The 24,242-nt window shown below is 38.2% G+C and overlaps 1 protein-coding gene across 26 annotated transcripts in view; it reads left to right on the top strand.

Annotated features, from left to right (window-relative positions):
* The window catches only part of bt (projectin protein bent), a 520,921-nt gene that overhangs the window by 456,397 nt on the left and 40,282 nt on the right, over positions 1-24,242 (top strand). For all 26 annotated transcript variants that reach the window (XM_067141199.2, XM_067141225.2, XM_067141218.2 and 23 more), the window contains 6 exons: positions 4,961-5,026; positions 12,648-12,945; positions 13,029-13,162; positions 13,924-14,131; positions 16,616-16,768; positions 21,484-21,710. In XM_067141199.2, the coding sequence (XP_066997300.2) occupies positions 4,961-5,026; positions 12,648-12,945; positions 13,029-13,162; positions 13,924-14,131; positions 16,616-16,768; positions 21,484-21,710 (1,086 nt within the window). The remainder of the gene's footprint in view (positions 1-4,960; positions 5,027-12,647; positions 12,946-13,028; positions 13,163-13,923; positions 14,132-16,615; positions 16,769-21,483; positions 21,711-24,242) is intronic.

Below are 24,242 nucleotides of genomic sequence, written 5' to 3'. Positions count from 1 at the left end.
AGAACAAAACCCCCTCCCCTCTTTTTAGATGCAACCAGTAGACGAGTACCCTCTTAACGCATTCCACTTCAATATATTCCCCACGCATTTGTATCACTCCGGCATTTGCCGTACACTGCAGTAATTGCATTACTGTTTTACTAAATCTACAAATAATTTGCTTTAACATTTCTCTTTTGTCCTCTAAACCCCATAAATCCTCCCCATACAGTACTCTGATTAACACTAATGTCTTAACACCAACCTTTGTATATTGTAATTTATACCCGAGATCTTTGACTCTAGAATATTGACAACCGAAACAGCTGCCACCCCTTCCATTTCGCCCTCTTAATTTGGTACTCACACCCTCCTCTCCTGTTTATAATCACTCCTAAATATTCCAATTTACTTCCCTCTTCAATCCTCTCCCCCTGAACCACCCATTTCATTTCATTCTTCCTCCTCTTATTCTTACTCACTACTATAACCTTCGATTTGCTTCCATTAATTTTCAGGAACCACTTTCTTGCGTATTCCTCAACCATGTTGAGACTTTTCTGCAGCCCGCCCCCCAGGTTAGAGCTAGAAGAATCACATCATCGACAAATATTAAAACTGGGACCTTCAACCCGTTTACCGCCAGCGCCGCCCATTTATTTCCTCCGTGACCTTGTAGAATGTTATTATAAATGGCAGAAATAAAATTGACGATAACTTACAGCCCTGCTTAAACCCCACCTTACATTATATCTGACTGCTCACCAATTTTTCCTCCAATCTAATACAACAATATATCCTCTCGTATAACGCTTGGATCGCTCGGATAATCTTCCTTGACACCCACACCTTCCCTAGTTTTTCTGTTAACGCTCTTCTACTTACCGTATCGAACGCTTTTTCAAAATCTGTGGCCGCTAGATACACTTTACCCCTTTCCCTATCCAAATATTTTTCCAGGATCACCTTTACTGTCATTATACTGTCTATTGTCCTTCTGCCCTTCCTAAAACCGCCGTGAAAAATTGACTGTGTCGACTGCCCTTCGGCCCAGACTCTTAACCTATTCGCTAATACTACTACATAAACCTTACTCAATGAGTCCAATAATGTAATTCCTCTATAATTCCTTGGTAGACGTTTCCTAGCTTTCTTTTTATAGATTGGGCATATTACCCCTACTTCCCACTCTTTTGGATACCTTCCCCCCTCGAAGATCCTGTTAAAAAGTTTAACTATGCCCTCTATCATCTGCCCGTACTTGCCTATTTCCTTCCAGAAAACGTTGTTAATACCATTGCTTTCCCCTGCTGACCTGCTCCTAAGATTACCCATCACACTTAACACTTCCTCTCTTGAAATTTATTTATCAAGTTCATGTATTCGAACCTCTATGACTCTCTCTAAGGCCATTTCACTCTTCCCCTGATTCCATTTGTCCTCTCCTCCTAATAATTCTCGAAAATAGTCCACTCATTGGTCGTAATCAATACTCGGTTTGTCAGCCCCCTTCGCCCTTACTAATTTTATTTATTCTGTCCCATACCTCTCAGTTTGATTCAACTTACACTCCCTATTTATTAACTCGGCTTGTTCTCTCATCCAAATTTTCTTCCTCTCGGGAATTTTCAATTAGTATTATTTTCTTAGATTACAGAACACTACTTTTTCTATACTCCCTCCATTCTTCTTGAATTCTTTTAGTGACTTCATGACTAACTTTGTTAGTTCTTTACACTCCTTGTTGTACCAACCTTCTTCCCCCCCTCTTCTTCCTTCTCTCGACTCTATCCGCCTGTGCTACACTTTTAATTGGGTATTCGATTAATTCTAACGTTCTGTCAATGTTACCTTCATTTAAAGCGGTTTCCCATCCACACCTAATTAATTCCAGCTCATTTTCTGTAACTGCATCTAATTCCTGTTTTGCCTTTTCCGTCCGTCTGTATATAATATAACTCTACCCCTTCTCGATACACCTCCTTTCCTCCCCACCCTCCATTTCTCCCCTGCATCATTCCATAATCACCCAGACCGGCGCATTATGGGATTTAGCCCAGTCACCTACCTCCATCTTTTAAATTCTCACCAACATGTCTTCCGAGCTCATTACTAGGTCAATAACACTCCCACCCGGTCCTGAAATGAATGTCAGCTTCCCCTCCCCATATCTCCTTCCCACCAGCTATTCAAAACATAAAATTTCCCTGTGGCGCATAATTCCAGTAGCTTTGACACGTAACCATTCCTCTCTTTATCTGCACTTCATCTTCCCCGCCTCATCGTCATTTCGTCCTCTTGGCTGTGTACAGGGCACAGTTCGCCTATTCTAGCGTTCCAGTCACCAAGTGGCAACATTCTATCTTCATGAAATTTCCCTCTTATGATACTTGTTTCCAGTAATAATTAATCAAAAAAATTTCGTTAGCGTAAGCAGAGTTCTGGGGGGACAATATACATACATACATATCTTTATTGCCCACCCTAGTGTACACCACAGGCAATAAAGACAGACAGAGCGAAACAAAGGAAAACAAGCATTAATAGCAACTACATCTCTCTTAAAACTACTTAACTACATTTACTACCTCTACATCTACTCAGTATCATCCCACACGTACGCGGATAGCCAGCACACATGCAGGACGATACCGCACTACTAACTACCCAAAGCCCAACCCCTGACTACCACCAAAAAAAATAATATAAAAAAAATAATTAGACTGGTCGCTGCAACAGCCCTGGCATGTAACACACGCCCACCAACCCGTCTACAGCAGCCACCAGCCTTGCCACGTGAGAACTGGTATCGTATCTCACCGATCCTCGCTGACAAACACTGTGTTCCTTTCCTTATCACGTGTTACAAGCCACCCTGGCTGAAACCAGACCCAACAGGTGGCCTGCAACACACTTCCGCTATGTACGTCACACATACTCTTGTCCATTGTCAGCATACTACCTTCCCTATCCTTTTCATTTCCGTGCAGACATGCTCAAGTCTAACTTCTTTGGAGTGGGGTCAAGTCCTGGGGGGACAATATGCTAAAGCCAAACATATCTTCTTTTCTCTCCCTTGTACCTTACCCATACTAAACCTGATCTAAACTACCTCTTCCATCCGATTTTCAATGGCCTCTATTAGCTCACGAATCCCTTCTTTATTAATAACACTATCCCTCCCGGTGTTGCACCCTTGCTGTGCTCTTTTCTTTTGGATTTATACTTGACCTCATACCCTTTCCATTTTATCACCTTCCAAATTTCAAGCCACGTTTCTAGAAGAGCCACAGTGTCAAAGCTTTTCACCCTTTTTATAAACTCCTCATTACCTAGCTTGTTTAATAATCCTTCAATATTTACGAACCCTATCTTCCAATCTACCTACAACTTACCCTCCCACCCCTCCCCGTCCCCCTATTTTTGCTTTTCGTTATTATGGCCCTATCTCCTACTTCCAAGCCTTCTTTTTTGTACTTTGGAGCCCACCTTGTCCTCCTTATCCTCAACAGCTTTACATTTCTTTCCCCATAAATCCCTTAAACTCAAACTTCTCCCTTTATTCAGGGCTTCTCGCCCTTTTATTTCATTGCGTGCACCTTGATCTTTACTTTGCGCTTGCCCACTTACTGTTGAACGTTCCGAATCTTGAGAAACTCCTTCTATCAGCACCTGCTGACACCTCGCTTCTGCACCTGGACTGCTTTGTGCACTGACCCCTGGCGTGCGTTCCTCTCTTACCTCGCTGCCCCGCTCCGCTTGCTCAGCAACCTGGCTGTCGTCTTGCCTTGTTTCCATAATTTCTTCTTGCTTTAGCTTCTCATCTATTAGCTGCAGTTTCGCCACCGGCCACCATCTCATCCATCTGCCGTTAGATATCACCAGCTGTTGACCCCTGATACGCACTCTTACTCCTTGATGTCTTGCTCTCATTAGATGCCTCCTTGAAGTGTTCATGCACTTACTGCCGTCACTCCCCATATCTCTTTTCACCCACAATTTTTCGCCTTGAAGATTACCCAAGTTCTTCATGAAAATTTCCGCCATCAAAGTAGATAGCAACTTCATTTTGATTGGCCTATTCCCGCTCACTTTTTCCACCCTTTCAGAATCGTCGTTATCCACTTCGCTGAAATTGATCTTCATCTTATTTTGTATAACTTCAACTACCTTATTTATAAGTCCTACTTTCGTCTCTTTTACATCTTCCTTCACTCCATATATGAATATGTATTTCTTCATACGCTCCTAACAGCAGATTGCCTCTTCTTTCTTCAATTTCGCCACCTCCTCTTCAAAATTTTTGAATTTCTCTTTCAATTTCATAATTTCTTCTTCATTACTTACCGTCTTTGCCATTGTCTCTCCTGTTTTCTCCTTTATCCTTCCCTTCATATCTTCAAATTCCTTGATCTGGTTCTGGATCATCTCCGTTAGTAATTCTACTAGACAGAATTCCTTCACCGCCTCCTCCACCACTTCTTTAATAAGCTCACTATCGTCCGAGCTCATATTGCCACTAGTATTCGGACCGGGGTTTAGTTCCACGCCCCCAATAAATAGCAGCGCAGTTACCACAGCTGCCACCAAAACTATATCGCCCATCTTCCACAGATATTTCTTACACTCCCTTCTCTCAGTTGTTTTCATCTTCATTCGCCATTGCCATCTTCCTATCGCGGCCCGGTACTGTTCCACTCCAAACATTACTCGGCACTCCCCACTCAGCACGTCCGCTCCGTTGCTTGCTTGAGTTAGAATGAAGGTAATATTTCCTTCTCTTTTGACGGAACCCAAGAGGTCTGGGTTTCACTACCGGGTTTGAAAGAAAACAATGAAAATCTTGAAAAATGTTGGTGAACGTCACTTCAATTATCTTAGTGTATTAGGACTTCCAGTATCTGTCACGTCTGTATTAATATAGCATACTATAATTCTAAGGTATGACATTTATTGCATAGGAATTATAATTATGTTTCAGTCGACGCAACCGGCAAGAAGATTCGTGGCAAAGCAGACGGGAAAATCAGCGACTACGACCAATATGGTGAGTACAGTTCCCCTTCAACTCTTCACTAACTGTTGTAAGTAGGATAAAGTGAAAACTTCTTGTAGGTACATAAACATGTGTTATAGATTTTATATCTTAACTAGCAGTTACCTACGACTTTGCTCGCGCGGATTTCGTAATTTGATAAAACTAATTGTTCCTCGGTACTGTACTAAGACATTATCTAAAAATCCCTAAAGTATAGAAACTCACCGGAAAACTGTGCTTCATTTACCTCAGAAAGTCGCTGTAAAGCACGTTTCTGGTATTGCCTTTTCGGGCTAATATGACCATGCGACATACAACTATACATGAAACAAACAGTCTTCTCTTATGTGGAAAAAAGTTTCTTTATTTTTAAGGGAGATTCCAAATACCTACTTCCACGTCTGTGACATCTACAGTTTCTGAGATATAAGTATCCCCACAAAAATAATTCAACCCCTATATCGGTCCTTCCCCTACCCCAAAGAGGATGTTTCAAAACCAAAAAGAAAACCACAATTCCATACTATGCCGAGAAATATCATCTGGTCTCCATAAATGTTTTAGGATTGATGATAGGAGCAAGAGGCACCATTACTCACACATTTCACAACTTTTGCAAGAAATTTAATTTGCATAACCAATTCATTAAGGACATTGGATTAGCTGCCCTGAAAGGATCGTTAGCAATAGTAAAAAATCATTTATACTCCTAGCTATATCTTTGTCCTATGAGGAATTTATCATGGATTTCATAACTATTGACTGACACAATTTTTATTATTTAGGCTTTACTGTAGTATACCTATTTATAGACACATTTTAAACGCCCCTTGCAATTACTAATCAAAATTTTTATGTAAGCTTTGTCTTTTTGGCAGCCTCCAAATGGGGAAGCAGAAATAAATGCATTTCAATCTCTCTAAAGGAGATTCCAAAAAACAGTTTTCACATCTGTAACATCTTCAGTTTTTGATATATAAGTATCCTCATAAAAAGAATTCAACTCCTTTTCACCCCCCGCCCGCTCCGCTAAGTTGTACTAACCTCCCAAAACGTGCGTGTTTCTTTAGTTTTACAGGAGATTCTAAATATCAATTTTCACGTCTGTAACATCTTCAGTTTTTGAGATATAAGTATCTTCATGAAAATAATTCTACTCCTTTTCAGTCCCCCACTCCCGCCTGCACCGTTAAGTTGATTTCTCACTCCCCAAAACATGCGTGTTTCTTTATTTTTAAAGAATATTCCAAATACCAATTTTCAAGTCTGTAACCTTCAGTTTTTAGGATATAAGTATACCAATAAAAAGAATTCAATTTCTTCACTTCTTTTCATCCTCCCCCTTAAGTGAACTTTCCGAAAACAAAAATACGTGTTTCTTAATTTATAAAGGAGCTCCCAAGTACCAATTATCACAACTGTACCATCTTCAGGCTTTTAAATATATGTATCCTCATAAAAATGATTCAGCTTCTTTTTCACACCCCTCTCCCGAAAATGCGTGTACCTCTATTTTTAAAGGTGATTCCAAATACAACTTTTCACGTCTGTGATCTTCAGTTTTGAGATATTAGTATCCCAATTAAATGAATTCAATTTTTTCACATCCTTCCACCCTCCCCCCTTAAGTGAATTTTCCGGAACACAAAATACGTGTTTCTTTATTTATAAAGGAGCTTCCAAATACTAATTATCACGTCTGTAACATCTTCAGTTTTTGATGTATATGTATCCTCATAAAAGGAATTCAGCTCCTTTTTCACCCTCCCCCCCCCCCCGCCCAAGTTGATTTTCGCCCGAAAATGCGCATTTCTTTACTTTTAAAGGAGATTCTAAATACCACTTTTCACGTCTGAAACATCTTTATCGTCATACAAAGAAGGTGAACTAATTTTTCAAATCTTCCACTACCCCTTAAGTGGATTATCCGAAAATAAAAAATACATATATATTTAGTTTTCAAGGGTACTCTAAATGCCATTTTTCACAACAGTAACATTTTCAGGTTTTGAGATGACAGTATCCTAATAAAAGGAATTCAACTCCCTTTTCAGTCCTTTTTATCCCAAAAACAAAAAATAACAGTTTAAACATGTGAAAATTGGTATTTGGAATCTCCTTTAAAAATAAGAAACACGTATTTTTGTTTTCCGAAAATCCTCTTAAGGGGGTTGAGAAAAGGTTTAATTGCGTTGAATACCTTTTATGAGGATACTTATATCTCAAAAACTGAAGATGTTACAGACATGAAAACTAATATTTGGAATCTCCTTTCAAAATAAACACTTTTTTTTTTGTTCTTGAAAAATCAAATTAATGGGAGATGAACAGGAGTGACAAAGAAGTAAATTTAAAAAAGACTTTATCTACAGTATATCTCATGGTGTTTCATACGTGAAAATTGGTATTTAAAAATAAGGAAACGTATTTTTTGTTTTCGGAAAATTCTCTTAAGAGGGATGAAAAACGTGAAAAAGGGGTTGAATACCTTTTATGAGGATACATATATTTCAAAAACTGAAGATGTTACAGTCATGAAAATTGGTATTTCAAATCTTTTTCTTTTTCTACCGCTTTTCCCACACCCGTGGGATCGCGGGTGCGAAATGTGTCGCACACATGGATTTGGCCCTGTTTTACGGCCGCATACCCTTCCTGACGCCAACCCTATATGGTGGGATACAGTCCCTATTGAGTATTCCTGTGGTGGTTGTTAGTGTAGTGTGTTGTCTGAATATGAAGAGGAAAGTGTTGGGACAAACACGATCACCCAGTCCCCGGGCCAGAAGCATTAATCAGACGCGATTAAAATCCGCGACCGGACCAGAAATCGAACCCGAGGCCCTCTGAACCGAAGGCATCAACACAGACCATCCATACAATGAGCCGGACAAAAATGCGTATTTGGAATCTCCTTTAAAAATAACGAAACACACATTTTTTGAAAATCTACCTAAGGAGAGGTGAACAGGAGTGACAAAGAGAATGAATTTTTTAAATGAGTATATCTACAGTATATCTCATAAACATAATATATTAAAGGCGTGAAAATTGGTGTTTTTAATCTTTTAAAAATAAAGTAACACGTATTCTTTTGGTTTTCGGAAAAAAAATCTTAAGAGGGGAAGGGTAAAATGGACTGAAAAAGGGGTTGAATTATTTTTATTACGATCCTGGTGTCTCAAAAACGGAAGATGTTTGAAATCTTCTTCAAGAATAAAGAAAAACGTATTTTTTGTTTTCGGAAAATCCACTTAAGGGGTGGGGTTGGTGAAAAGAAGCGAAGAAAGTGTTGAATTATTTTTATGAGCATACTTATATATCAAATACTGAAAATGTTAAAGACGTGAAAAATAGTATTTGTAATATCCTGTAAAAGCAAAGGAACACGCATAAATTTTTTTGAAGTGAAGTGTTTTCTGAAGGGAAGTGTTAAAGTGGGTGAATTTTTAAAATGAGCACATCTACAGTATATCTCAAAAACGGAATATATTGTGGACGTATAAATTGACACTTTTAATCTCTTCAAAAATAAAGTAACACGTATTTTTTTGTTTTCGGGAAAACACTTTAGAGGGTGTTGTAAAACGCACTGAAAAAGGGGTTCGATTATTTTTAAGAGGATACTTATATCTCAATAACTGAAGAGGTTACAGGTATGAAATTTTGTATTTGGAATCTCCTTTTAAAATAAAGAAACACGCATTCTTTTGTTTTCGGATAATCCAATTAAGGGGGAGTGGGTAAATGAATTGAAAAATGAGTCGGATTCTTTGTATGAGGATACTTATATCTCAAGAACGAAGGATGTTTCGACATGAAAATTGGTATTTGGATTCTCTTTAAAAGTAAAGAAACGCGTATTTGAGTGGGGGAAAATAAGCTTAAGGGGGGTGTAAAAGGAGCTGAACTCTTTTTACGAGGATACAAATAAGAAGCGGACTTAAAACAATACACCCCTAAGGGGGTTTTGACAGGGGGTGAGGAATGGTGACAGAAATATGCATTTATATGAAACCGTTTAAATTACGAAGTTAACATTTAAAATGATATCCTAGGTGTTAAATAACAGATGCTTTGAAACAAATGTAACCGCTCAGGGAGTTAAATTGGGGTTAATATCCGTAAAGAAATATATTCATTCCTTCCTCCGAAATCGTCTAACGTACAAAGACAAAATTCCAAATAGCGGTATGTATTTGAAATCCTAGGTGTGAAATAGGAAATATTTTTAAACGCTCCAGCTCTTAAGTGTTAAATGAGGTTAGCTCCGTAAACGAAATTATTCCTCACTCAAAAACCGTTTGACAAAATTTTTATAAGAAGGGTGTTGTTTTATGTCCTAGGTGAAAAATATGGTATACTTCAAAATATTTCTCCCCTAAGGGGTTTAGATGGAGGTTCACTCTCAGAAACACAATAGCCTTTCTTCCGAAACCGTTTCGGGCACGAGCTTAAATTTTTGTATGAAGGCTGGTCTTCTGTATCCTAGATGTTAATAAATATTTAAAATCATCCATCCCTTAAAAAAGGATTCATTCCTCCATTACTCTTCGACGTACCAAATCAAAATTTCACAGGTTGGTTGCTTTTACATCCTAGATGCTATATAATATAGGATTTAAAACATTCACATTCTTCTGTATGGGGTTCAAATTAGTGTTAGATCAGAAAATAAATAATCATTCCCCCAAAAGCGTTCGACGTGCGAACTGAGGCTCAGCTGACAGTGCACTCTCCAAAATGTAAAACTTTGATTAATAACTTTCAGTTTAAAACCGTAGCGAAGCACGGGTATCCTGTTTGTGTGTTATAAATGAATATATCACACCGGTATATGCGTAAAATTCGATCAGTTATTCTAGTATAACAAGGAATTTATTCACTAAGTAATATCAATAATGAAATTACTTACCTATGTTACAATGAATGCTTTCTCAGTGACATTGTCCGTTATTCTACAGAGAAAAACGATTAGCACAATTTTCATTGAAGATTCCACCGTAACCGGTACTTACCCACCCAGATACCTAACTTCCGTGGGCCGGTAGAAACAGGCTAGAAACTGCCAGGAGCTGAATTCGGGCCTCTTAAACTATAGAAATGGAGTATAAAAGTCATATACCTAAAGGAGATTGATTAGAAAGATAAAACAAAGTTTATTAACTTAAACTAGGCAAATAGATTAAAATGTGGAAACAAAAGCAAAATAGGGAGATACAAAGGGGAACGGGTACTCACAAACATAATCCTTGAGGGTCTCGTAATCACAATCGAGTCTTTGAGTCATAAAATTCAATCTCATAAACTTTTATATAGACGCAACAGAAGCGTAGTGAAAAGTGACACAATTGTATTCAATTCCTTTCTCTTTTTTTTGACAGAGATAATTAAGATTCGATACCAAGCATTTCTTTCCCAAGGGCAAGACGTTAATAACAGGTGAAAGAAGTATCCTTCACACAAAAAGAATACAATCTTCGCATCAGATAAGACAAGCTTAAAAATCAATTAATTTCCAAAGAAACACCGATCCCAACCATCTCCATGGAGACTGTATCCCCCAGAAATCAACCGCCAGAAAAGCAAACCTGGCAGAAAAGTAACAAATAAGGAACACAAGGAGTTGTCATAGCTACGAAAGTAAATAAACATGTCTTAAATGAAATAAATAGAATTGAGAGTAAAATCCCGAAAATAGGCAAATGAACAGGCAGATACTGCCGAGAATAATAGTAAGATAAAATGAATAAATATTAGTAATAAAGCAACATCCGTAAGATACTGAAAAATAACACAGATCCACCAATCACGCAACACCAACACACACACACACACACACACACACACACACACACACGCGCGCGCAAAAACCGAATATGCAAGGTAGAATAAATAATATAGTATCAAGACACGTTACGATAAGACTTTTAACAGCATGACAAGTGTAAATCAAAGGCTCGTGAGCTTCATCCGAAAACACAGATCAGAAATTTGGGTCGCCGCAATGTAGATCAGACCTACCAAATCAACGTAATAAACAAACCACAACACACACGCTAAATAACATATTCATATCACCCGAAACGGCGAACAAGAAGTGCACATCATTAGCGTTCAACCACTTTAACAGAACGCAAGCTCAAGCCAGACGTCGAAGCCGAATAGAATAATAAAAAGTCTCCAATGAAAATCACAAACAAATTCATCATCCACGCGGATCAAATGGATCAGTGTTATCTTCCGCCACTACGTAGGGATTAATACACTACAAGCAAATGTGTAGAAAAAGAATGACATTGAAAATGTCTGCAGCAAATAAATAAATAAATAAAGAATAATCTATAGAACTGGGATCTCTCAGCAGACAAGATCAGCATAACTATGGCAAGCTAAGAAAAGGAAAATGAGATAAATACCTGAAACCATGAGGAATAGAGTCCGTAGATTCTATGTAGTCATATGCATTGACTCAAAACAGAGAGTCATACGGGGCAAATAATGAATCCTTTTAAAATACGAGTTAAAAACAATAAGAATCATCTCATAGCCCAACGCCTCCATCTTTTCATCCAAGCCATTTTTGCCTCTCTCAGAGAGTAAAAGAATCAAAGAATAGTAAGAAAGAAATGCTTCGGCAATCTTTTATAACGAAAGGTGCCATCTGTCTAATCTGGATGAACTACACGTCAAGTTTGAGAATATCAAACAGTCAGACCAATGTATGACATCGATAAAGAATGCAGTATGATGACAGAAAAAGGGGTTGAATACCTGTTTTGAGGACACTTATATCTCAGAAACTGAAGATGTTACAGTCATGAAAATCGGTATTTCGAATCTTCTTCTGATTCATCATTGCCGAGCTAAAACTACAGGACATAAAGAAATCAAATTTTGGGGATACATTTATATTAATTTTTTTAATTTAAACGAATGTTGGGTTTATATTGGAAATATTGGCGGGAATAAATCGAAGACTGAATATTATTACATATGAATAAATATTGTCTAATACGGTGTAGGTCTACATCAGGTGCGCTCGAAAGAATTAAAAAGTAATCAGTTGCACTCGACCATGTCGTTGTAAGTACTTCAGTTGCGCTCCAAGCATATTTATCCCCGGTAAGTGATAACGTTAATCACTGAGAATGGGCTTCAAATAAAACTAAAAGAGCAACGAATGCATGTGAAGTATTTGATAGACCTTTCTCACATTATTGTAACAGTGCACGTCCATATAATCACAATATTGTAGATTCACTCGTTGAAACACAGACAAGAACACATTTTAAATTGGATGACATAGAAAATGCTAGTAGAGTCAATCCAAAATATAAAATACGCAGACATGAAATGAACTGTAACTACCTGTTTTTTATGCGGGAAACACGAGGAAGCTTCACTTCATACTGAGGAGAATGGAACTAAGTTGACAGAGAACACTGATACTTGCAGGTATCGATTAATAAAGTGAACTTTGTACCTCAGGTTGATTGATGTGAAGTTATTATTGTGCTAAGACATGGTGTTGACTGGTTTGTTAGTTTTTGTATATATTTCGTTTGTAAGTGATGCATAATGATAATGTTACAACTCCTCCATGTGGTGTGTTTCTCTCCTGTTTCAGTATTTGATATTTACTCGAAATATGTGCCTCAGCCTGTGGAAATTAAAACTTCCAGTGTCTACGATCACTATGACATTCTGGAAGAGATTGGCACGGGCGCATTCGGCGTTGTTCATCGCTGCAGGGAAAGGAAGACTGGAAACATTTTCGCGGCTAAATTTATACCAGTATCTCATACCATGGAGAAGGAGCTCATCAAGAAGGAAATCGATATCATGAACCAACTCCATCATCCCAAACTCATCAATCTGCACGATGCTTTTGAGGATGACGATGAAATGGTCCTCATCTTTGAGTTGTAAGTAGTAGAAATTACAAGCTATCTCTTAGTAGTGGTCAACTATAATATTTTCTTATTGTTGATCTTTTTTCTGCTTGCAGCCTGTCGGGTGGCGAACTGTTCGAGCGCATCACGGCTGAAGGTTACTCCATGTCCGAAGCTGAAGTGATTAACTACATGCGCCAGATATGTGAAGGAGTGAAACACATGCACGAGAAGAATATCATACATCTAGGTAATTATAAAAATTGCTCCGTACCTACACTATGCTTCATAACGCAATTCGTGTAGATATCAAACAGCATTTAGTACTACAAATAATGTTATTTTTAGGAACGATTTTTTTCAATTTGATTTATGTCGCACCGACAAAGACAGACCTTATAGTGACGATTGGATAAAAAAGAGCTGGGTGTGGGAAGGAAGCGACCGTAGTCTGAATCAAGGTGTGAAAATGGTAAACCAAGGAAAACCACTTTAAGGTCTGTCAACATTCGGGTTCGAAGCCACTAACTCCCGAATGCAAGCTCATAGCTACGTGACCCAAATCATACGACAACTTACTCGGTACTACTAGAAATAGACCTCCGCCATGGTCTAGGTGTAACTTCCCTTTTGGTTGGTCTGGGACCGAACCTCAGCTCTACAATGAAGGACAAACTATAATAGAAGTAGGTCAGAAACCACTCGCGACCATTGGACGAGTAGTATTCCACTTCATAATAAAGCGTTACACAAACCCATAGAGACATCACAGCCATACAGGTTGTCAGACGGGTATTATTATGGTTATTATTATTGTTATAATAATAATTATTATTAGTAGTATTATTAGCATTATTAGTATTATAAACAGTGGAAACTACAATGAATTTACTATTGCATTAGTAGTAGTATTAGGAGTAGTATGGTTCGTAATAGTAGAACACTCGCAGGAGTAATGTCACATTTGTTTGAATAGTCTCACATGATAATATGCACCTATTTTTGTTGCAGATATCAAACCGGAAAATATTATGTGCCAGACGCGAAGCAGTACAAATGTAAAACTTATCGACTTCGGACTAGCAACAAAACTAGATCCCAACGAAGTGGTCAAGATCTCAACAGGAACAGCCGAATTTGCAGCTCCAGAGATTGTGGAGAGAGAACCTGTCGGTTTCTACACGGATATGTGGGCCGTGGGTGTTCTCGCCTACGTTCTGTAAGTCCAAAGAATATGTATACATTTTAAAATTAAATGAAGCCTAATATTATAGATTAAGAGACACAAACATCAGAGCTCTACCACACTGCAAAATTAGTAGTAAATTCCAAATCTTGATGAAATATCAACTTTTAACTCCTACGTGAAATTGTAGAGGTGTGACTATATGGACTAAATTATATGCAATTTAGTCATAATTGCATATAATATTAGTATCCCAACCATCCTATGGTCCAAACTGCTATCGCACTTCAGAAACCAGCAATAATCCATTATTATAGGATTTCATTGACATCAATAACGATCTTCTATTGTCGTTATGTTTCAAACAATTCATCTTTAAGGGTTTTCCTAATCTGCAGTCCAATAAAAATTATTTTTCTTAACTTACCACATGATAAACTCGGAAACACTTCACTTAAAATGCAAAAAAAGTTCCTTCCTTACGAATTATTTGACAATGATCTTTATAAACCCTCATTAAGCTATGCACACGTGTGTGTTTAACTGTGGTGTATGAAGTAGTAAGTGTAACTGAAAAAGACTTAGCTAGAAAATCAAGTCTGTATTATTTAATTTTTCGCATCATTATTATCAGAATATAAATCAGCTCCGATGTAGATACAAACCTTGTCAATACCCACAATAAACAATATACCTATGAGTTCAATTGTTTCTGAGAAAAGTGTACTCGAGAGGAACTTAAACACTACCAAACGCTCATTCATTTTTGTGAGCGATTATGCGCGAAAGCATTCGCATACCTCCTTTTTCAGTCAGTTATACGAACAGAAGGTTACCAAAAAATAAAAACAGAAATATTTCCGACGACTTGGAAAATACTACCAAATCTATATCTCGTATCTCCGTCAAATACCATACGAAATATTGTTTGTGATCTCTGGTAACAAGTTTAGAAGTTCGCTGTGACGCCGCACTTAAGAAGGGAATCCAACTTTGTGGACGATACGTAGCTAGTACACTGGAGTATGTTCTAGTGCAGGCTACATAAAATGGCGCTGAAAACAGAACCGTAATGGAAAGGGTGCTTTACTGCCATTTCCACTGAAAAATACTTTTACTCCGAGATTATCAAGTAATGCAAGAGGCATGGTTTCACCATCTCCAAGAAAGGCATCTCATGTGTGCTTAAAACATAAAGTAAGATCAGAATAGGACTACTCCCATAGAGCAAGAAATAGGTCCATGACTCCAGAGGAAATTTGGAATGTTGAGGTCTTTGCCTCTGGCCCGAATCCAGGTTCAAAGAAGAAAGTGATGATATCAGTTATCCATTATCAACCGCGGTGCGGACATAAAAGCCGAGTTCATAAACTGGTGGCCAAATGCAAACTGCTCTCAAATAGCAGAAAGCAGTATGAACGTTATGACGCCGGGAAAAAGTGGCATATATTTATCTAAGGGACTGCAACAAAGTCGCGGCAATGTATTACAAACCAAAGGGATAACATCTTTTTGCAATGATTTAAGAAAAGAATGGTAAGTTTTATTTGAGTAGTTCAGGTTAATAGCAGGATACGACTACAATAGTAAGTTAAACACCTTCCAGTTAACTAAATGTGTGGAAGTCAACTCTACCCATCACCAGACTAACGTCCTGATCACAATTGTTCTCACAGAAATCCTATCTCTATGTGATGCAGACTGAGATAAGGTCCGGCTGCATCAGGATCAAACCATGTATCTGCTTGAATTCGCCAATTTCAGGGAGATATGAAGAAAGAGATACGAGAAAAAATTCCATCCATTAGAGCGACATCCCTCTGAATCACCTAAAGTATCACCAACTGATTTCTGTTGATTTCGGTTATTGAAAAGAGCCCTTGGAAGCAGAAGACCACGAATAGTGGACGGTCTCCAGAAACCTGCCAGGAGTGGAAAGAAAGGAAAATCACTGTACTTCGCCCCAGCTTGCTGCACTGGAAGCTACGGTACAGAGCGACAGTTCACGCTCCAGGTCATCACACAGAACATCATCGCATGAATTTTCATAAATTAATGCTCGTATACTTTGTTGCCATATATCTCAAACAACCCTCTGCAGTCACTCGATTTCAGCAGTTAACATTATTACTTTACTGTAAGTCCAAACCCCAGACATTACTTTTAAAACAGTCGATATTGGGCATTTGTAAAATGAAAAGACAATCAGATCTATTTTAGCTTCGTTTCGATGCGAAGTAATTCCCTTAAAGCAATGAAGAAGAGTATGTTTCTCGGAACAGGGGTACCTTGCGACGTGCGATTCCACTATCCAGAAATAAGTTACGAATTATAATTTCATAAGAATGAAATAGCCGGGTTTTATACTGTTACCATTCATATCGTATTGCACTATTTGCCGACAGTGTGGTTCTTTATGTCTTCTAGGCTGCCCGTCGTAGTCGATGACTTGGAAATTTCATGATTGTTTTTCTTTGAATCCTGGAATTACTGTATAACTGTTTCTCTCTTTTGTAGGTTGAGCGGACTATCTCCATTTGCCGGTGAAAATGACATTGAAACGCTCAAGAATGTTAAAGCCTGTGACTGGGACTTCGACGAAGAAGCTTTTGCCAACGTGTCGGATGAAGGCAAAGACTTCATTAAGAGGCTACTTGTAAAGAACAAAGAGTAAGTATAGGGCCTATTTCAATGACGGTCGATCCCTATTTTAAAGCCACGCCTAATGGAAATATTTCATGTAGTTCAATGATTTAACCTAACCAACAAGTCACAAATAACTTTCACTTAATTATCGAGAAGAGTAGAAAAAGATATAGCTAGGAAATAAATAGAAAAATGGGACATTCCATGTGAAAACGGACAGCAAAGAAATGAGTATATCTTGAAGTAATATCTTAATAGTCTCCGAAAATCGTACAAGTAGTTGCGGGTCGTAAAACCAATAATATTTTAGAAAAATAAAATGGTTGGAGATATTAATTTATGCACAATATCAGCTTCCTCAATTTAACAGTCTTCATTATATTAAATGTTGAATGTAGTACATTTTCCGACATTCAACATTTTACTGAAATATTATGAACATTAAAGATAGAACCTTCACGTCTTTACAATTGTAAATACAGTATAATGAAGCATAATGCTATTTAGAATGCAACAATAATTGTCTTAGGAATTTCGTTGTTTATTAACACGTTCTGAAAACATATTTACAAAATTTGACCGAATTCCTAGCATCAGAAAATGTTTTGAACGTTTTTCTCTTCTAAACAAGAGATGGCTTGCGTTTACAAAACTCTTGGGGTTTCCCTGTATTTGTATGGGAGTGAGTAAACAACCCTAAACGAACTGCAGTCTGAACATTTCAATAAAATACGCGCTGCGTTGTTACCTGCTTGTTAAGTAGTTACGTGCATCTTATGGGAGCTCAATCACACCATAGTAATTATTTATTCATTTTAAATTCGTATATCATTCACGGTCCCACAAATTTTATAACCAAGATTAATCCCACTCCCGAAACTAAAAGCATTGATGCACTTAGATATATTTTTCCTTTTCAGAATAAAAGTCAAATTAACATTTATGATTATCTAGATAATATTGTGACAACCCACATAATTTACATACACCATTACAGATCATTATGCTTTTCAGCGTTCAGTCTGCAAACCTCTATGAATTTACTAAATGTCGCCACAATCCTCTATTCGCAACTAGTACTGTAGACACATTTAGTTCTATACATCTCATCTTTAAATCGTTAGAAATGGAGACTAACCATCGTCGTATTGGTCTCCCTCTACTTCTCTTACCCTCTATAACAGCGTCCATTATTCTTCTAGGTACCGTAACCTATCTTCCTCCATTCCCTCACATGACCCCAGCACCGAAGCCGGTTTATGCGTACAGCTTCATTCATCGAGTTCATTCCTAACTTAGCCTTTATCTCCTCAATCCAAGTACCCTCCTGTCATTGTTCCCACCTGTTTTTACCAGCAATCATACTCGCTACTTTCATGTCTGTTACTTCTATCTTATGAATAAGATATCCTTGGTCCACCCAGCTTTCGCTCCCGTAAAGCAAAGTAGGTCTGAAAAGAGACCGATGTAAAGATAGTTTCGTCCGGGAGCTGACTTCCTTCTTATAAAATATCGTTGATCGCAACTGCGAGCTCACTGCATTAGCTTTACTACACCTTGATTCGATCTCACTTACTATACTACCATCCGGGGAGAACACACAACCTAAATACTTGAAATTATCTACCTGTTCCAGGTTTGCATCACCAATCTGACATTCAATTCGTTTGAATTTCTTACCTACTGACATCAATTTAAAGGCTAATATTCATACCATACTCAATGCGCCCATTTTCAAGTTCCAAGACTGCAGGCTTTCGGCACAATCTGCCATCAAGACCAAGTCGTCAGCATAGGCCAGACTGCTTACTACATTTCCACCTTAACTGAATCCCTCCCTGCCACTTTATACCTTTCAGTAGATGATCCATGTAAACCACGAACAACAAAGGTGTAAATTTACAGCCAAGTCTAACCCCTGTAAGTACCCTGAACCAAGAACTCATTGTACCATCAATTCTCACTGCATCCCAACTGTCAACATAAATGCCTTTGATTGATTTTAACAATCTACCCTTGATCCATAGTCACCCAGTATGGTGAACATCTTTTCCCTCGGTACCCTGTCATATGCTTTCTCTAGATCTACGAAACATAAACACAACTGCCTAGTCCTCTCGTAGCATTTTTCAATTACCTGGCGCATACTGAAAATCTCATCCTGAAAGCCCCTCTGTGGTCTGAAACCACTCTGGTTTTCATCCAATTCCCTCTAAACTACTGATCGCACCGTCCCTTACAAGATGCCAGTGAATACTTTGCCTGGTATACTAATCAATGAGATACCTCGATAGTTGTTGCAATCCTTCCTGTTCCCTTGCTTATAGATAGGTGCAATTACTGCTTTTGTCCAATCTGAAGGTACGTTACCAACACTCCACGCTAATCTTATTATTCTATGAAGCCATTTCATCCCTGAATTCCCACTATACTTCACCATTTCAGGTCTAATTTCATCTATTCTTGCTGTTTTATGACAATGGAGTTTATTTACCATCCTTTCCACTTCCTCAAGCGTAATTTCACCAACATCATTTTCCTCCTCCCCATGAGCTCGGTTGTTCGCGACACCACCAGGAAGATTTCCCTTTACGCTGAGAAGACTTTCAAAGTATTCCCTCCACCTGCAATGTGATTCCCTGGGATCTATTAAGAGTTCACCTGAATTACCCAAAACACTGTTCACTTCCTTTTTCCGTCCCTTCCTAAGATTCTTTATTACTGTCCAGAAAGGTTTCCCTGCTGCTTGACCTAGCCTTTCCAGGTTACTACCAAAAGCTTCCCATGACTTCGTTTTGGATTCAACAACTATTTGTTTCGCTCTGTTTCCTTCATCTATGTACAATTCTCTGTCTGTATCAGCCCCTGTGTGGAGCCATTTCTGATAAGCCTTCTTTTAACGTTTACAAGCTGCTCTCACTTCATCATTCCACCAAGATTTTCGCTTTCTTCCATCTTTACACACAGTTGTTCCTAGGCATTCCCTTACTGTTTCAACTACAGCATCCCTGTATGCCACTCATTCTCTTTCTATATCCTGAACCCGCTTACTGTCCACTGTTCGGAACTTCTCACTAATTATATCCGTGTACTTCTGTCTAATTTCCTTGTCCTGGAAATTTTCTACCCTTATTCTTTTGCAGACGGATTTCACTTTTTCTATTCTAGGCCTAGATATACTTAGTTTACTACAGATCAGACAGGAGTCTGTTTCATCGAAAAATCGCAGAAAAACTCGTACATTCCTCACATACTTCCTGAATACAAAGTCGGTTACGATATAGTCTATTATGGATCTGGTACCCCTAGCCTCCCATGTGTCGCGGTGAATAGCCTTATACTTGAAGAATGTATTCGTAACTGCTAAACCCATACTAGCACAGAAGTTCAGCAGACGCTTCCCATTCCCATTAGCTTCCATAGCTTCCCCACATTTACCAATCACCCTTTCGTATCCTTCAGTTCTATTCCCAACTCTCGCATTGAAATCGCCTATTAGCACTATTCTATCCTTGCTGTTGACCCTCCCTGGCTACAGTGTCACTCAATGCTTCATAAAACTTGTCAACTTCATCCTTATCTGCACCCTCACATGGTGAATACACTGAGACAATTCTCGTCCTAATTCCTCTAAATGCCAAATCTACCCACATCTTTCGCTCGTTTACGTGCCTAACAGAAACTGTGTTGCGTGCAATAGTAATCCTGATGAACAGCCCTATCCCAGACTCTGACCTTCCCTTTTTAACACCCGTCAAGTACACTTTATAATCTCCCATCTCTTCCTCGTTATCTCCCCTTACCCAAATATCACTTAATCCTAGCACATCCAGATGCATCCTCTTTGCTGACTCAGTGAGTTCTACTTTTGTCCTTCCATAAGCCCCGTTAATATTGATAGCTCCTCATCGAATTCCATTTTATTTGCCAAGTTGTTTCCAAGGAGTCCCTCGCCTGTCAAATGGGAGTGGGACTCCGTTACTCCCATAGATCCGAGGCTTGCTTAAAATGTTCTGAGCTCGGTAAATTCATGAAGCAGAATGCTACCCTACTTACATATAGTCCAAGTGAAGAGCTCTCCTCCAACGGGTTGGGGTCCACCGGTGGATTATATAGTCCTAGCTGCCTGAGCACAAGGAATGCCATGACTCAGAATATGTCCGAGATGCCCACTCCCATTCCGTAGCAACTGGTTTCCCGACTCTCATGACCACTTACTAGGCCACTCAGCCGTTGCCCATGGTTCACGAACTAGGACGTGACTAGTGACCCACGCCATCAACCATCATAATCCACACCATAATTTACATATCATTAAAAAGGCTAAGTGTTACAACGAAAACACACTTAATTTTCTATCTCTAAAGATAATTGGATAATTCAAATGTGGGCCTTGGAAATCGCTAAGAATAATACCGATAGTATTATACGACAAATTTGAGCACGTTTTCTGTGAGCGCTGTTAGAGTTGCGAAAATATTTCTTATATAATCTTGATTCTGATGCTTCTCTACGTCTAAATATTAATATTTTTAAAGTAGTTTTTTGTCCAACTTGACTTGGAATGTCCCATACGTCATTTGAAGTTGCCAGACAGCATTCTGACATTCCAACAGGAACAATTTTGTGAATGAATGCTCACTTTTTCTTGTGAATAAATTGGAATTGTTGTATGAGGGATAATATTCTCTATGCATTGAATGATGGAAGGAAATCTAACAACAAGGTGGTGTTTATAGGAAGCGCATGACCGCTCACGAATGCCTCTTACACGCCTGGCTGACAGGAGACCACAGCAATCGTACAGACGTCATCAGCAGTTCCAGATACACCAACATTCGTGACAAGATTCGGGCCAAATACTCTGACTGGGATTCCTTCGTCCTGCCCATTGGCCGGCTAGCAGAATACAGCGCGCTACGGAAACTTCTGGTTGACAAGTACCGAATTCATGATACATCGTTTGGTAAGTTAACAATACCTACAAAATTATAATAAATGTATGAAATTTTCCTTAACGTTTAGTGGGTTTACCATGAAGGGTATATTGTGTAGACAATCTTGATCGTATGTTAGGGAGCGTTTCCACCCGTAAAGGATTTCATTTTTTATCTTCAGAAAAGAATAGTTTATCGTTTTTTAAGAATACGGCAGCTGAGAGAAGTCTTGGTCAAGTATATTCAATCAGTGAGTAAATATGAACAATTTGAATGGTATGGTTTTAATAGGTGAAATTTCGTATCGCAAACGATTAGTTAGTACATCATTACCCTCTCTCACTCAGCTACTTAGTTATTTGATTAGTGTTATTTCTGCTCTGATGACAATCTCAGAAGGTCTGGTTAACGAACAAGGGAATGAACAGATTACCATCCTCTAATTCTCGTCTAAGGAGGATCATTCGAAACAAGTCGATTGGAATTTAACCTTTAATCTCTCTTCTCCCTTCGACTTGCTCTTTTTTAATCATTGCTTGGTGTTTTATGTTGTCAAACTTCGAGGCTATTGTCCTTACTTTGATCAATAACAGGACGAAAGCTTTCGTCTCCTAATATTCTACCGAAAACGAATCTAAATAAAGGTATTATGTCACTGATAAATTATTTTAGGGCACCAGTCACTTAAATAAATTTTCACATTTTCGTTTCAACTGAGAAAATAGAAGTTGCAACGTAGTCTCGTTGCACTATGTAGAAATACCCGAAGTTTGCTTTATAGAATGGAATGAATGTGAAGACACTACGAACGGTCGCTTTGGTTTTGGAACTCCGTAAGTCAATGGAGTTTCTCAACTGAATGAAATAGTTCCAAACAAAAATTTTATAGAACATTTGCACGTTCGATACGAATTATTAAAAAATGACAACGTATGGTTACGCAGTCTACAATGAGATTAGAAACGCAAAATATTTGGTCGCGATCTCAGAATAGGTTTCTGAAAAGCCGCAGCTCTTTTTGATAATACCGGTTAGCTGGCAAAGCCTATTCACTGATCTTTCCATTAGAAGGAATTTTTGGAATAACTCTTTGATTGGCTGTTGACTGCGTATGCGAATATTTTCATTGACAAACTGCTGACCTTAAGCCCGTATAGTCAAAGTCTGTCAGAATCTGAAGGATACCTACACAATGAAGAGGAAATTCAAATATTCTGAAAAAGTTTGCATCCCACGCAAGGAGCTAGACTGAATCGAATGATGGTTTCAGAAACTTTTTCCGTGTAGTTTCATAAGTTTCGTAAGTTTTTAAAGTTTTTCAACACAATGTATCACTAAATGAAGTATGAATCATTTTCAGAGTAGGTGAACAATGTAATTAAATATATATTATTGTGGTAAACATGTATCAAATTATATAAGGAACCTTGTTTTATTGTTTGTTTAAAAATTTACAGTATAATAACCCAACATTCTTCATTCGTATTTGAAATCTGCTAGTCATAAACTTTTAAACCGTTTTAGGAAAAAGTACAACAGTTTATACACGTCCATTACAAGCTTCTATAACTTCTTGAATCAAGATTAAGTTTCAGAAGCAAAATATCTTATAAACAGGCTCTATATTATTGATTATTCAGTGTCTTTTTTCTCACAAATTTATCATTCTTGACTTACGGGGGTGTAAAATTGACCGACTCAGTTACTCTTGCCTCATATTTTCAAGAGAATACAAAACAAACCGTGATGGTCGGTACTGAGGGACGAGTCAGATACCATTATCCCACACAGCACTGCTATATGGGTTATGACGAGCTTGGTCGGTCATTTCTGCCCATTAAGAACGTACTTCTTATACATACATGTTAAAATTCGTTTGCATTTTGTGTTTAGTATTCGTTCATAGGAAGAGGAATTAGGGACATGAATAATTTACCAAGAGGGATGTTCGATAAATTTCCAATTTCTTTAAGATGATGAAAAACTTATATAAACAATTTACAGGGAATCTGCAACCTCAGCGACAGCCCAAAACGCAAGTCAGTGGCAAGTGTAAAATAAAAGGGGGTTTATTTTCGTTAGTTGTTCTTGTTCATTCTAAGTGGCTCGAGTATTTATGTTTACTTTCCCGTGTGTCATACTGCGTTGATGTTGTCTCATACGAAATTAAAAATCTATTAAGTAAAATAAAGTCTCGTGATTTAAGGAAGGTACCATCCTTACATTTGTATAGGGTAAGTGTGTGCAAACTCCTAGAAAATGTCAAAGTAAGAGAATAAATCTCCCTATTCAAGTGACTACAATACCAATCTCACCTCTTCTTATGCTTTAGGCATAGGGTTATTCGTGATATTGAGGGCGGCTGCTTATATACTCAGTGTGGGGTAACCTGAACTCATACACATCATTCTCAGTGACAATTCATTTAGTTTACTAGTTCTATGCTTAAATATTTCAATCTTGTGAAGTAACTTCCTCAAGGAGAACATATAATACATGTCCTAAAAGGGATCTCTCTGGGTTGGACCAGACAGATATCAAAGAAACTCGGGTGAATGATA

The sequence above is a fragment of the Anabrus simplex genome, chromosome 2 (assembly GCF_040414725.1).
Source record: "Anabrus simplex isolate iqAnaSimp1 chromosome 2, ASM4041472v1, whole genome shotgun sequence".
Classification (NCBI taxonomy): domain Eukaryota; kingdom Metazoa; phylum Arthropoda; class Insecta; order Orthoptera; family Tettigoniidae; genus Anabrus; species Anabrus simplex.
The sequence above is the reverse complement of the archived record's forward strand: the minus strand, read 5'-3'. Positions and strand labels throughout refer to the sequence as shown.